Source organism: Mustela putorius, unplaced genomic scaffold, assembly GCF_011764305.1.
Source record: "Mustela putorius furo isolate JIRA1106 unplaced genomic scaffold, ASM1176430v1.1 tig00003983_pilon_pilon_pilon, whole genome shotgun sequence".
Lineage (NCBI taxonomy): Eukaryota > Metazoa > Chordata > Mammalia > Carnivora > Mustelidae > Mustela > Mustela putorius.
Window position 1 is genome coordinate 1148064 of NW_025422123.1, and position 15904 is coordinate 1163967.

Below are 15904 nucleotides of genomic sequence, written 5' to 3' on the forward strand. Positions count from 1 at the left end.
TCAAAAGTTAAATGATTAATATTCAATATTCTTTGAAGATTTTAAGAATGACATTTGTAAATGTTTTATTTCAGTGGTTTTTTTTTAAAGGGCTATGCTTTTTAAAAAAAATTTTTTAAAGGTTTGATTTATTTATTTGACAGAAATAACACAAGTGGGCAGAGAGGCAGGCTGAGAGGGAGGGGGAAGCAGGCTCCCTGCTGAGCAGGGAGCCTGATGCAGGACTGGAGCCCAGGACACTGAGACCATGACCTGAGCTGAAAGCAGAGACTTAAGACTCACTGAACCACCCAAGTACCCTCAGTGGGTGATTTTTAAGGAAAATTTCAGGATATCTGTTGGTAATTAATGAGCGTTCCTTTAATTTTCTCTATTTTGATTGTCGGGTTTTTTAAAAATGAGAGCATTTTGAATATTGATTGTTATTTTAGCATAATTAATGTTAATCTTCTAAAAGTGTTTAAGGTTTTCTAACTGTAATAGTAACATGCATTCTTTATTGAAGGTTCATAAATACTGAATACCCCAGTTAAAATTTGGCTTATTTCTTTATATACCTTTAATATGTATCTGCACACACATACACACTCACATTTTTCCCTCTATAAGATTGGATCTCATTGATACAGCATTGCATATTTGTGGTCTCTTACAGGCTTTTGCTTATATTACGAAGTATTCTCCTAAATGAGATATGCATTTTAATGACTTTATGATATTACATTGTTTGAATTTACCATCATTTATTCAATGACTCTGTTATTTTAATGGTATTAAAATATAATGGTATAATAGCTTAACATATTTCAAGCTAATATACATATACTCATCAATAAAAATGTTATTACTAATGAGTTAAATTTTAGTGAGAACATATTTATATATTGCCAATATATTAATTCAGTCTGCCATGATATAGAACCATAGACCTTCTCACTGTATCTTCACATGTCTGAAAGAGAAAGGAAGCAAACTCTCTCGTGTCCCTTATAAAGGCACTGATCCCATCACGAGGACACCTCCCTCATGATCTTGTCTAAACTTAATTATATCCCAAAGGTGCTGTCTCCAAATACTGTCAGATTGGACGTTAGGTCTTCGGTAGATGAATTTTGTTTGGGGAGCGAGATGGACACAGTTTGGTCCATAGCAGCCAACAGTGAGAACTATTTCAGAAACTATTTGTTGTTCCCTAAGTAACATTTTAAAAACTAGGACATAGAATTGTTTTCAATTATCCATGGGTAAGATTATCTGAAAATCTTCACAGAAAAAGTAAAAATTCCAACTATTTCTTCTTCATCATGGAATATATAATTAAATTGTGCATTATTGGCGTAAAATGGAAGTGTGAAATTACATGAAATTACTGAAATGATTGTATTGTCCTATTTTCTGAATGTTCATAGTTCCAGAACAACTGCAAGTGGCTCTTACTATCTTTTATGAGAAGAGACATTAGAGAGTTTCCTATTCCTGTGTGGAAAATAATAGCCAATTTTATGGGTGATTATTATCACTTACCAAAGTTTCTTTTAAGATTAGTCTCATTCTGTCCATAAGTGATATAACTAATAAAAAAGGCTTACCATCTTATAGTGCTTTATATTTTTTGAAAAACCATTGTATAACATCATTTTTTTAAATGTCAGTGATAGATTGATCTTATAACAATGTCACTAGAATAGAATAAATATGATCTCTATTCAATATTGAGAAACTTGAAGCTTGGAGAAATAAAGTTATCTTACCTAGGGTCAAAAATTCGGTTTGGGGGCACCTGGGTGGCTCAGTGGGTTAAAAGCCTCTGCCTTCGGCTCAAGTCATGATCCCAGGGTCCTGGGATCTAGCCCCACATGGGGCTCTCTGCTCAGGGGGAAGCTTGCTTCCTCCTGTCTCTCTGCCTGCCTCTCTGCCTGCTTCTGATCTCTGTCAAGTAAATAAATAAAATCTTAAAAAAAAAAAAATTCCATTTGGATCAGTTCTGTTACTTCAAGTCATATTTTCTGTGTGTTCAAAGAATCTATTTTTTTGGTCTGAGTAATGGTAATTAATCAGAGAAAGATACTTTAAGACGGTTACCTTTGTAATTACATAGAAAAGTGAGCAGTTAGAGGATATATCTTGTTAATGTCATTCGAAAATTCATATTAGCATCCTTATTTAAAAATATCATTAAATAGTGGTATATTTTAAATGGTCATTTAAAAGCACTATTGAGGCACATGGGTGGCTCAGTCAGTTAAGTGTCTGCCTTTGACTCAGGTCATGATCCCAGGGATCGAGTCCTGTTTTGGGCTTCCAGCTCAGCAGGGAGTCTGCTTCTCCTTCTCTCCGTCTTATGTTCTCTCTGTCCCTCTCTCTCTCAAATAAATAAAATCCTTTTGATAAATAAAAGCACTATTAATTTGTTATTGTGCTTGGCATCCTGTTATTGTTCCTTTTTAAGTTTTTAGAAACTTTATTTTAACATTGTTGTCCTGCAGGATACTGTTATATAGCCAATAGGATGTATGACCAGTAGAATATTATATTTCTTTTATATAATATAGTTTCAGAATCAAATAATTGGTTTTCTTAACATATGAGTTGTTGCAGTTAGAACCATGGACTCTTTGATACTAAACAAAGCCACTGCAAATTCAGTTACTTTTTATTTTTGGCTGCCAGTTTGGGCTGGTAAGATGGCTTGGCCTGTGTATATCAGAACAGAAGTCAGTAATAAGGTCTCTTTCACAATTTCTCGACTTTGCTGTTGTAGTGGGAAAGCAGCTGTAGGCTCTCCATATGCAAAGGGGCATAGCTGTGCTCCAATAAAAGAATTTACAAAGACAGGCAACAGCCATATTGGGCCTACAGGTCCCACTTTGCTGACCCTTGGATTAGAATATCAAGTGAAATACAGCTCTTCACCATAATATTTCCCTATTATATGTCAGCTGCTTTATTACTTAAATTCTATTCTTTTTAACTTAATGCTTTCATTTTGCATGCTACTGTGCTTTTATATTGTCAGCTACTTTTGTAGGCTTTCTAACATCCATACATAGCTTTCCAACATTGTTGTCAAGACCCCCAAATGTCATCAATTGAACATTTACTGAGTCTCAGGAATGAGTGGTGGTAAGGAAACGAAGGTACTGGATTTAAAGAAAAGATAGACTCCCATGGATTTGGGTGGTCTTGGAACTTATTAAAGGACATAGAACTTGAGCTGACCCTTCAAAGACCGCAGGGAAATTAAGTATTAGAAAAAAGAGAAGAATATTTAGGGGCACCTGGGTGGTCGGTCCGTTAAGCCTCTGCCTTCAGCTCAGGTCATGATCACAGGGTCCTGGGATCGAGCCCTGCATTGGGCTCCCTGGTGAGTGGGGAACTTGCTACTCCCTCTTCCTCCCTCCATGATCATGCTATCACACACACACTCTTTCTCTCTCTCTCCCTTTCTTTAAATAAATTAAAAAATTTTAAAAAAGGTAAAAAGAGAGGAGTATTATTATTTTTTTAGAAGAGTTTTTTTTATTCATTTGACAGAGCACACAAGCAGGGGGAGTGGCAGTCTGAGGGAGAGGGTGAAGTAGGCTCCCTGGTGAGCAAGGAGACTGATGTGGGGCTTGATCCCAGAACCCTGGGATCATGACCTGAGCCAAAGGCAGACACTTAACTGACTGAGCCATCAGGTGCCCCCCTAAAGAAGAGTATTTAAATAAATTATTGACAAAGGGAAGCTCCCATTTCCCATACTGTTTCATCCCTAGTTATATGGAATCCCACCACAGAATGGTTCTTTTCAAGATCATTTCCTGGGTTAAAATGATGAAAAGTGTGACTTTTTTTTTTTATATTAAGTTATGTTAGTCACCATACAGTACATCATTAGTTTTTGATGTAGTGTTCCAGGTTTCATTGTCTAGGGATTCCTTCTCATTATCTCTCATCCTTCCACCTGCTTCATGTGGTAGATAAGGGAAGCACACAGACTGCCCTGGGAAGGTCTTAGAGCTGTGCTCTCTCTACACCACTCTGGCAAATGGACTCTCCATCTGGGTGGTGTGTTTTTCCTTAATGCCTCCTTTAGCCTTTTCTGGGCATCCACATGCCAGGTGGGTATGACCCTGAGGGAGGGTTATAGGAGACCACCAACTTTCCTGGATTTTAAGCTACCTTTAAGCTTAAATGTATAAATGAAAGAGTCTTCCATGGGGATCTTTGTTAGCTCATTAGGGATATAACCTAGGATTTGGAATTAGAGGTATTTAAAGAGAGAGAGAGAGAGAGAAGCTGTAAATTAGCATTTATTTCCCTTCTGTTGCATATATTTTCCTTTTGGAGGTTAGCTAGCAGGAGAAGTAGCTGGCAAGAATAATGGGATCTTGCCATCTTTCAATCTTTTTGCCTCTGTTATGATTACATCTCACAAAATAGCGCAGACCAAGTGAATATATGGGTAAGAAATTGATTCTGGAAGACAGGGCCCTATGTGGAGAGAGTGAAGCCCTTGTAGTGGGGTAAGTCTCCAATGACTCTTCTCCTTGCATAAATATAGCTATAGGCCAGGCAGGTGACCACCTAGATTTAGCAGTATGTTCTAGGCTTATTAGGGTATCTGAAGAGCCAGGGAGTCTATCTCCATAGCCTCAGGCTATGTAAACAAGTTCTCTACAAAAATGGCAGTGCTTTTGCATCTTCATTACAGTTTCTGGCTCTTGGTGCTAGGATTCATTTTTAAAGCCAGAATAAGATCACATTAAAATGAGCAAAGCTCTAGGACACTGATTTTTAGCTTCTGGTTGGTCGGATTGTGTAGTTTCATTTCTTTTTACTTCAGAAGAAAGTGGGTGCATCTCAGCGTTAAGTAATAGTCATGAATATTATACTATTTGACCACAATGGTATGATGGAGAGGATCAAAGAACATGCAAGAATGGGAGCATTACTATAAAGGGACTGTGTTGTCATTTGGAATTAAGGTTGGGAAAATCTTAATGGAATCATTAAAATCTAGGGACTAAAATAAAAATAAAGACCTGTACTCAATACACTCTGGCTCTAGGGACCTGGCTTGCCTGGAAACAGAGGAAGAATTAGGGAGTGAGTAAAACTACAGTGTTTGATGTTGAGCAGAAAAATGTGAATGGATTTTATAAGGAGACCACTATGAGCTTGAAGAGGATTAGCCTCAAAAACAGACCATAGGAGAATTAGAAAAGAACCTCTCTAAATTTAGAACCTACCAGACATTAAACAGATGGAAGAGTTAGGACCTAGATGCAAAGCCTCTCTTCCTCTGGGACACTCATGTAGGGCATACACTTACTCTGAGGTTTTTCTCCTGACACTCACTCCCAAGCTAGACAGGGCCATATGGAAAACTCCTTGCTATTCTCTTTGCTGTTTTATTTGTAGCAGAGTCTTCAGGTGCAACTTTTAAGGTTGGGGTAAGGTAAAAGTAGCCAAGTAAATCAATCTATGAATCCAAAACAATACATGAAGCTTCGGTATTTAGTATTTACCATAGCCAATATTATGTGTGTTGAAAAATATCAGTCCAAATGAAAGAATTAACTTCCAATAAGAAAAGAATGTGGTTTGCTGAATTGCTTCTCCCTTTTTCAAAATCATGCAGGTAATATATGCTTTAAACACTAAAAATGATGAGCATGAATCTGCAATCCAAGCCCTCAAAGATGCTCATGAAGAAGAAATCCAGCAGATTCTTGCAGAAACAAGAGAAAAAATACTGCAGTATAAAAGCAAAGTAACGGAGGAGTTAGACCTTAAGCGAAAGATTCAGGTTTTAGAAGCATCATTAGAAGATCACATAAAAATGAAGCAGCAGGCTTTGACAGAATTTGAAGCTTATAAGCACAGAGTTGAGGACATGCAACTTTGTGCAGAAGCCCAGCATGTCCAACGCATAGTAACCATGTCTAGAGAGGTTGAAGAGATTAGAAGGAAATTTGAGGAAAGATTACGGAGTTTTGGACAACTCCAGGTACAGTTTGAGAAAGACAAACGCTTGGCCTTGGAAGATTTGCGAACTGCTCACAGACGGGAGATCCAAGAGCTGTTGAAGTCACAGCAGGATCACAGTGCCTCGGTCAGTAAAGGGCAGGAGAAGGCAGAGGAGCTGCACAGAATGGAGGTGGAGACCTTAAACCAAACCTTGGAAGAGCTAAGACTTGAACGGAAAAAGCTCATTGAGGATTATGAAGGCAAGTTGAATAAAGCTCAGTCTTTTTATGAGCATGAGCTTGATACTTTGAAAAGGTCACAGCTTTTTACTGCAGAAAGCCTACAGGCTAGCAAAGAAAAGGAAGCTGATCTTAGAAAAGAATTTCAGGGACAAGAAGCAATTTTACGAAAAACCATAGGAAAGTTAAAGACAGAGTTACAGATGGTACAGGATGAAGCTGGAAGTCTTCGTGACAAATGCCAAAAGCTTCAGATAGCACTTGTTACAGCAGAGAACAGTGTTCAGGTAAGTAAAGAATGCCACATTAACATACAGATTTTTACCCCTCAGTTTTGTCTTTATCTTTCCAATTAGACTACTTTAACTTTTTTTTTCCATTTTGCTTTCTCCAACTTTTGCTTTGTGAGAAAACCAATAAAGGGATAATTTGTACTACTCTGTAGTTATTATTTCCAACTAGAACTTCAGATATAAAGAATAGTTAAAAATCTTACTGATTATGACAGGATTATATTGAAATATCATGTTAATATTTTTCACAAGTGACTTGGGAGAGTTAAAATATTGGGCTTTGGGTTTAGTTGTGTTTTCTTCCTTACCTTCATTAATAATGGTCTACCCAGACAATGAACAAAAATTGATTGCTTTATAAACCTGAATTAAATAGGCATATGTCACATTTGAAAAGAAGGCCAAGAAGTCCCTACAAATTTTGTTTTATTGGCATAGAAAATTTCATAGCTGTTTCTATACAGTATTTGAGTGGATTAGAAGCGGTAGAATAGTCTTTCATGATTGCGTCATATGATTTATGAAGATAAGTTAAAAGTGTTATCAAAACAGATTTAAAAGTAGGTATTATTAACTGTGACTTTTGAATAAGAGAAAGTTGATGCTTGTAATTTAAGTGAATTATTATCATTAGCTTAGCTAATTAGGTCAGCATCATTCTTGCATATTAATAATGGCTATTTGATCATTCTTAGGTTCTTCAAAAACAGCTTGATGATGCCAAGGAGGGAGAGATGGCCTTGTTGAGCAAACACAAGGAAGTGGAAAGTGAGCTAGCAGCAGCCAGAGAACGTTTACAACAACAAGCTTCAGACCTTGTCCTCAAAGCTAGTATGTGTGACCACAGTTCTTGGTCTATTCCTCAGCTAAAACCAACACTGAAACGTTAATTCAAGAAAAAATTTGCCTTTCCTACTCATACTTTAAAATTAGACTCTAAACATGTTGAAGGTCTCTAACTTCTTCGTAATCATAAGTAAGATAAGCAAATAATAACTTATTAGGAATATATATTTATAAAAAATTAAGAGTTAGCAGCAATAAATCACTCACTAAAAACAATGAAGCATTCTTTCTAAGGGCTTTTATTCTTTAAAAACATACGTTTAAAAAAATCCATATGTATTTAAATTACCCTATATGTGAATCACAGTATCTCATTTCATTTAGTTTATTAATAGGGATCACTTTACATATAAAACCTGAGTTGTCCATTCTACTATGGCTAATGTGCTCCTTTCTTAGCCCTTACTACAGGAAGTGCTGACCCATGTCATATGCCCAAGTATTTATGGTGCCAGGTAAAGCCATTTGAACTAGTTCTCTGAGGATGCCATTTGATTGGCTCATCAGTGAATCCCATACAACCTTTCCCCTAAGTAGGAGTTTTTCAACTTTAATGTGTACAAAATTACCCCAAAGTGCTTGTGCAACCACAGGTGCTGGGCTCCAGCTTCAGAGCTTCTGAGACAGTAGGTCGGGGATGTTCTTCACTGCCAGCAAGGGCTCCAGGTCTCCTGGTCCAGAGCACACTAAGGATCACTGCCCTAACACAAGCTTTCTGAGACCCTTTTTCTCATTCTCATTTTTCATCTTTCTCTCGTCCACTCTGCTTTTTTTTTTTGGTTGCCATTTATTCTTTCTTTGATAACCTCACTGTCCTTATCTGTCTCTTAATCCAGCTTAGTTCTTTATCACTTCTCTTGTTTAAAATAAATTCAATTTCAACAAAATAGCTCCCTGCCATATTTACTGTCTACATACAGATTTATCTTTTATGAGAATTTGAAAAAAGAGATTAGAAAAGAACAGATTACTCATTTTAGCGCCATAGTATTAATCAGTGCATTCTCTCCTTCTTTTACTCCTAAGGATTTTATATACAGCCCTGAGGAGTTGCTTCCACTTAAATTTTTTAGTTGGAAATCTTAAAAAAAGATTCTTGAGTATGGCAGGTGGGGCAGGGACATCAGTAATGTGAAACTGAACTTCTTTCTAGTTTAAATAGTCTACTTGGATAAGTATTCCCATGGCAAGTATTTCTATCTTATACAGTGAAGAAATCAAAGTACAATTTGTATATGCAGACTATTTATTTCCCTCAGGTAGTAATCACAATTGTGTCATTAAATATAAACTGTTTTGTACCACAATGTAATAGATTTTAAAGTGAAGGTTTTCTTTTTGGGGCATAGGTCATATTGGAATGCTTCAAGCAACTCAAATGACCCAGGAGGTTACAATTAAAGATCTAGAATCAGAAAAATCAAGGGCCAATGAGAGATTATCTCAGCTTGAAGAAGAAAGAGCTTTTTTGCAAAGCAAAACTCAGAGTCTGGATGAAGAGCAGAAGCAGCAGATTTTGGAACTGGAGAAGGTAAAAAGCAGTGGAATCCATCTACCCCCGCCCCCCACCAAAGAAAGGAAAAGAAAAAAAAGTTCAGTTTTCATCTTTTTCAAATCTGATTTAAAGTATTTATGCCAAATTGACAATAACAGTCCATCTCTTAATTCTAGTAAATTTTCGTTTTTGAGAAAAATGGTATACAGCTGAACTATCCCATATTGTGTATATGTTCAGAATATTAATAGTTTATAATGTAAAAACTCAAGACATGTCAACCTATTTCAGCCAGAAACTGAATAAATTCTTATTCCAGTGGCATGTACATTTGTGCGTAATCATATATGTTTTTGTACTAATGAAAAATATTATTGCATATCCACCTAGGAAATTTCTGTAAAACAAAAGAACAAAAAGCATCAAGCTCTGAAAATTCATATACCAACATATTGAACTTCTAGATTAAACAAATAAGACATATCATTTGTAGAGTAATTGCTAAATATTTATTGGAGTTTTTCAGATATTTACAATATCGAGTGGGAGTTTTGGATACTTCTTTTTCTTTCCCTCAACAACCAAGCATATTCAAAACTTTGACCCTTGTTCATCTCCCATTCACTCCTTACCCAAGTGTCATGTGGTTTCTCTTACCACCACTCCACAGAATCTGTGTTTGTCCCAGCCTCGGTGACATCCTGGTTGCTGGACTTGGTGAATCTTGTCCTACTGTGGTACTTACTCCTCTCTGATTTACAGCATCCCTGTTTTGGTGTTTCACACTCTCACATGTTTTCCTCCTGTCTCCTGGCCTTGCAGTCTTGTTTTGCAGCTTCCCTTCTCGACCTGTTCCCTAATCATTGATGCTCCCCAGCATTTTCACCTCATTCTATAGGCTCATCCATTCTAGTAGCATAAAATTTGTTCAGGGATCGCTCCCAAATCTGATGGTATAGGCCCGATCTTTTCCCTAAACTTAAGACATGAAAGAGTTAGTTAGTTAGTGCTATGTCTCTGACTCCCACAAGATATGTTGGTTTCTCACAAACATTTCAAATCAGCATATCTAGAACTTTCTTCCCTCAAAAGTACTGTATTTTTTTTAACTCCTTTTTTTCAACCAGTAGCACGACAGTCCATCTAGTTTGGTAAGTCAGTCATTATTGATTACTGTTTCCTTAACCTCTTATCTGTTACCAAGTCCTGTTGTTTTTCTACTCCTTTAATGTACTATTCCATCATCTGCCTTTTACAGATTCTAGGTTTAGGTTTAGGTCATTGTGGCCTGGATTTCAGTTACAATTTCCTAGCCTACTGCCAACGTGATTGTTGTCAAAAATATGTCGGTTATGTAATTGCAATGATTCTCATTCCTACCATGATGAAATGCAGACTCCTTAGTATAAAAGACCCTTTCACATCATTTGACTCCTGCTTCCTGCTGAGCCTTATCCCTCACCACTGTCAGCCACGTATCTTCTGTTCTGTCCACACTGCTCAGCTCCATGGTCTTCCTATCTTACTTGAACTTGACCACCTGGCAGACTATCATCTTTCAGAATGCTGGAAATGTTGTGAATTTAGGCTTTTGACATCAGATCTAGATTTGAAACTTTCTCATCTTTCATTTCCTGATGGGCTTGTGAGAATTAAATGAGAGAATGTGTCATCAACAGCTCAGATGTGTTCTCTTTTGGAAAGCTTTCCTTGATGTATGTGTGCATGTGTGTGTGTCACTGTCTCTCTCACACACACACATCCTTTCCCACCCCTTCCAGGTTCTCTCTCTTTCTCTCTCTCTCCCTCTCTCTCTCTCACACACACACACACATGCACATGCTGATGTACATCCTTTCTCATCTGTTCCAGGTTAGGCTCCTTTACTGTATATTCTTACAACACATGATATATACTCCTTTCATAGAATTTATAAAATTATATTGGCACTGTCTGTTGCTTTTTTCCCATCATTAGACTGTGACTGCTTAAAAGGCATGTAACTGTCACTCAATAAAGATTGGATTGAATAATATAATCTGAATGGGTAAATTGGTAAGCCATTTTGTGTGCAGCTTTGACATATGAGAAGCCTTTCTCTTAAGCTCACAGATGTACTAACTTGTACTTAGTTCTAACCTAGTAATAGTCTATTTTATCACTTGTGTTAAAATTATTCATTTTGCCTGTGCTACCCTGTCATTTTCTGAGAATACTGATGATGTAATCTCATGTCCAAAGTCTAAATCCCATAGTGCTCAGTTTTTTCAAGTTTATGTATTTATTGAGTATCCAGAATACTAATAGCATTAATGAAAAAAAAAGGTGCAATTATTGATCTTTATTTGCTTTAATTTTAGAAAGTAAATGAAGCAAAGAAAACTCAGCAAGAATATTATGAGATGGAGCTCAAAAACCTGCAAAATAGACTCGAAGGGGAGGTAGCTCAATTAAATGAGGCTCATTCTAAGACTTTGGAAGAATTAGCTTGGAAGCACCACATGGCAATTGAGGCTGTCCACAGTAATGCAATTAGGGATAAGAAGAAACTGCAAGTGGTGAGTACAAATTCAACGTAGCCTTGCATTGGTAAACTGGAGGGGTTTCTGTACTGATCCAGTGTGACCCATACTGTGGAGTAAATGAGTTGCTTCATTCTGATGGCTGCTCTCTCATAATCACTGTGTAAATCATGATTCAAAGAGTAACTTAAAAATTGTTGACATGGAATGTAGTTGATTAAATTGATATGAAGCATTCCTACTTTGTTTAAGCTGTAGCAGAAATACATGCTTGATCTTGAGCTGTCTCCTCGTGAGATAGCATCTTCGATGTGTGCTCCTCAGGAAGCCTCAGCTGCTTGGAGCACTTAGTCTCCTGTAGATGTCTGCTTCCTGTTGCATAGTAGAAAAAGCGAGGTGTCTGACAGATGTGGGCCTTACACTGAGCTCTTGGCTTATAGTTGCCTAATCTTGGGTCTCAAAAGCCACGCTTCAGGCTCCTCAGTGGACAAAGGAAGATAAAATCCATCTTGTAATGTTCTTATGAGGGTTAAGTGAGATAAAATGTTGAGAATTCAGACAAGTCCTAGCATATAATGACAAATAAATGTTAGTTATTAGTCCTTCTTTCTGTGTGCCAGGCGCTGCAGTCATGTTTTCCATCTGTTTTATTTAATCCTCACAACACTCTCATAGGCTTAATTGCTCTACCTTTCTTCCTGGAGAGGAGGTGGAGGACAGAGAGGTTAAACACTTGTGCAAACACATGCAACTATAAGATTCAGTCAGGTCTTGAACTCAGGTCTCAGATATCAAATCCTAAGACATTTAACCACCACACATAGGCATGTATTCATGATGGTTGCTATATATTTTATGTAATAGCATTTTACAGTTTCCCAAGCTTTATTGTATATTTCTTATTACTTAAGACTTGGAGATTAATGTCATTTTAGTATGTGGGTGGTGAAATAGGTTTAGTAAACCTAAATGATGTATTCAGTACCACTAACCTAGTAAATAGAAGAGGTTGGATATGAATTGAGATCTTTGCCTCTATGTCTCTTCCTTTTATGATTCAGCTATTTGGAAAGAATATTCAACACCTGAACTTAATTAAAAATTCAGATAAAACTTCCTGTTAGAGTGTTATTTCTATCTAAACTTACTATTTTATGTTTATGTAGCTGGAGACAAAACTTAATGACATGTTATTTCTCAAAATTGTGGTTGCTGTTTTCTCTATGCCAGGTTGCTATTCCGGAACAAATTTGTACAGCTTTAATTACGTGGTGGATGTGTGTGCTCACTGACTATACATATGTGCCAAGTGCTCAGAGATTTAGAGGGAAGGATTTAGTGGTAACTGCTGCTTCAGTTAGCTGTTCCATAGCTATTTTTTGTTACTATTTTTTCATTTCTACGTCCCTTATTCATCTTAGCCTTATCCTCTCTTTTCGTAGTATTTAACTTGCAGGTGTTCTGCTTTTTGTCTCTCTTTATTCCTCTGTATTACATTCTAAGTACTAGAATCAAGGCATCTTTCATCAATATCACTTTTTCCTCCTTACTTCTCCTAATTATCCCCCTGCCTGTTGAATTTCAATTTCTGAGCCTCCTAAAAATCTGCTTTATGCTATTTACATTTCTTGTAATCTTTCTTTAAAATGTGGTTGCTATAAAACAGATGACATGAATTTCCTGTGTGCGAACATACTCAAAACTCATGATAGCTTTATCTGTACCGTTCTCTTTTCTCAAAATAACCTATCACTTGCCGCTTCATTCCTCTCTTGCTTAGCTAGCTCATTTCTGAGCATAAGCTCAAACCACCCTCCTTTTAGAATAGTCTTTCTCCAATGTCAAGTTATCTTTTAAAGAACATTTACTGAAAGGTGAATTCTCCATTCCTTATTAGTATCAAAAGGGATTATATTTTCTTTCATAATTCTAGTTTATCCACCCTATTTGAAACTGAGTATGTAGAGAATCCATGCAGAAAAGAGTTAACATAGCAGGCCTGAAGCTGCTGTTCTTAGAAAGGCAGGGGGCAATGTTGGCCCTTGCTAGTGTCTGGGAACTTGAATTTCAGGAGGGTTTCCACCATTCCCTGGTAAGGATGGCTCATGTGCCTAAAGCGTTTATGCAAACAATATGGTTTGTGCTGAACATCTGCTTTCCTTCTTGAAGTCTGGAAATTTGGCACATGCTAGTCAGAGGGTACCCATGTCATTAGCCCCCAGTGAGAAACGTGGGCACTGGGTCACTCATGAGTTTTCCTGATAGACAGCATTTCACATTATTGTCACAACTTTCTGGAGAGTCCTGAGTGACAGAACTCTTAAAAACTTATGCCTCGAAGAAAAAAAAAAACCTTATGCCTGGTTTCCTGCAGACTTCGCCCTGTTGCCTTTTCCCTTTGCTGATCGTGCTTAGGGTCCTTTTGCTGTGTATGATGAACTGTAGCTGTGAGTACAACTAGATGCCGAATCCTGTGAGTCATCCCAGCAAATCCTCAAACCTGGACTTTGCCTTGGAGCACCATAGAGCGCTGTTAACTCCTCTTCTTACCTTATGCTATAGAAACATTGAGCCATGTGTAACGTACCAGGTCTTTGTACTGCCATGGTTTTTGCACGGGTTTCTTCTCTCTCCGATTTCCCTCTTGCTTCACCACCTTTTCTTACTGATGCACTCCTTCAGACTTGACTTAGGGATTGTGTTCTATGTGCAGATTTCCTCACCAAGCTAGAACTTACCAGTTCTCCATCCATATACCCTTGAGTCCTTATGCTCATTTAACTTTCATCACATATTCTTTAGTTGCTTGTTATCTTTAGCTGATTAAGGACAGACCTCATGTTTTACTGCCTGTGTATCCCAAGTATTACGTAGCATGCCAAATAGTAGGCTCTCTTCAGTAAGTATCTATTTTACAGGTCTTGCTTCTTTTGATACCTTAATTTTGTACTTGGTAATTCTTTTTTTTTAAATTTAATTTCTTTTCAGTGTAACAGAATTCATTGTTTATGCACCACACCCAGTGCTCCATGCAATACATGCCCTCCATAATACCCACCACCAGTTTTCTCCAACTTCCCACTGTACTTGGTAATATACACTGTTCTTGACTATGTTCCAGTGTTCCAGAACTGTTCCTGGATTTTTGGTTTTTTATGTAAATATAAAAGAATTCTGTATTCAAGAGATAGAATTTTTTTATCTCCCCAATTATCACTTACATCATATATTTCTGTTGCTGGCTCAGTTTGATCTAGAGAAGTCAAATATTCTTACCATTTAAAATAATTATTTAACCACATCATAAGTGATTCAGAATGATAGACTCTAAGCCCGTAGGATTAATTAGAATAATAACTCCAGTATTATTGTTTAAAGATAAGGCTGATTCGAAAAGCAAAGTATCAAAATATAATACAATGGAATACTATGCAGCCATCAAAAGAAATGAAATCTTGCCATTTACAGTGACGTGGATGGAACTAGAGGGTATTATGCTTAGTGAAATAAGTCAGTCGGAGAAAGACAACTCTCATATGATCTCCCTGATATGAGGACGTAGCGATGCAACATGGAGGGTTTGGGGGTAGGAAAAGAATAAATGAAACAAGATGGGATTGGGAGGGAGACAAACCATAAGAGACTCTTAATCTCACAAAGCAAACTGAGGGAGGCAGGGGGAAGGGGAGTAGGGATTGGGTGGTGGGGTTATGGACATTGGGGACGGTATGTGCTATGGTGAGTGCTGTGAAGTGTGTAAACCTGGCGATTCACAGACCTGCACCCCTGGGGCTAATAACACATTATATATTTATAAATAAAAAATATTTTTTTAAGTATCAAAATATAAAACAGAATGGCCTTTTTCTTGGAGTCTTTTGAAGTATATAATATTTGTTATCATCTTTTCCTAAGGAATTGGAGGAACAATACAAAAAGGAGAAACTAAACCTGGAAGAGGATAAAAGTCAACTTCAACAAGAGCTGGAAAACCTGAAGGAAGCATTAGAAGAGAAGCTAAATACAGCCAATCACGAGGCAAGAATTCTTTAGGCTTATCACCTGTATTATATCTTATCAGTAATATCTTATTTGGTAACATTGTGTATGTCGGTGAGCCTCACTGATGGTAAAATATCTAGAATAAAAATAATCACATGCTTTCACTGATGCTGAGTTTTTCATAATACATTGGTTATATCTCACCAGATAAAAATTTACTACTCAAAACACCAGACCAAGGTGCCTTTGTGAGGAAAAAGCAAAACAAGGATGACATCACTTTGTAAGAAAGAAAACAGAAGAGGTTTATCTACCTTTTGTAAAACAGTGACTTACTATCCTCTATACTGTATCTCTGTTTTAAAAGGAGAGACTTTATAAATTTATAACTTTTATAAGTTCTGCAGAGTGACATTAACATAATTTTTAAATGCCATAAGAAAATAGTATTGTTTAGCTTAGGAAAGACTAAGAATAGAGTATAATAAGAATATTATAAATCAAGAAGTTGTGAATAAAACAAATGTAAAGACAGTTTAAAAACTATAATAT

At 36.9% G+C, this 15904-nt stretch overlaps 1 protein-coding gene across 8 annotated transcripts in view; it reads left to right on the forward strand.

Annotated features, from left to right (window-relative positions):
* Positions 1-15904, forward strand: part of FAM184A (family with sequence similarity 184 member A) — a 112326-nt gene that overhangs the window by 39762 nt on the left and 56660 nt on the right. For all 8 annotated transcript variants that reach the window (XM_045071170.1, XM_045071173.1, XM_004740100.3 and 5 more), the window contains exons 2-6: positions 5627-6481; positions 7183-7318; positions 8683-8864; positions 11189-11386; positions 15266-15388. In XM_045071170.1, coding sequence (XP_044927105.1) covers positions 5627-6481; positions 7183-7318; positions 8683-8864; positions 11189-11386; positions 15266-15388 — 1494 coding nt within the window. The remainder of the gene's footprint in view (positions 1-5626; positions 6482-7182; positions 7319-8682; positions 8865-11188; positions 11387-15265; positions 15389-15904) is intronic.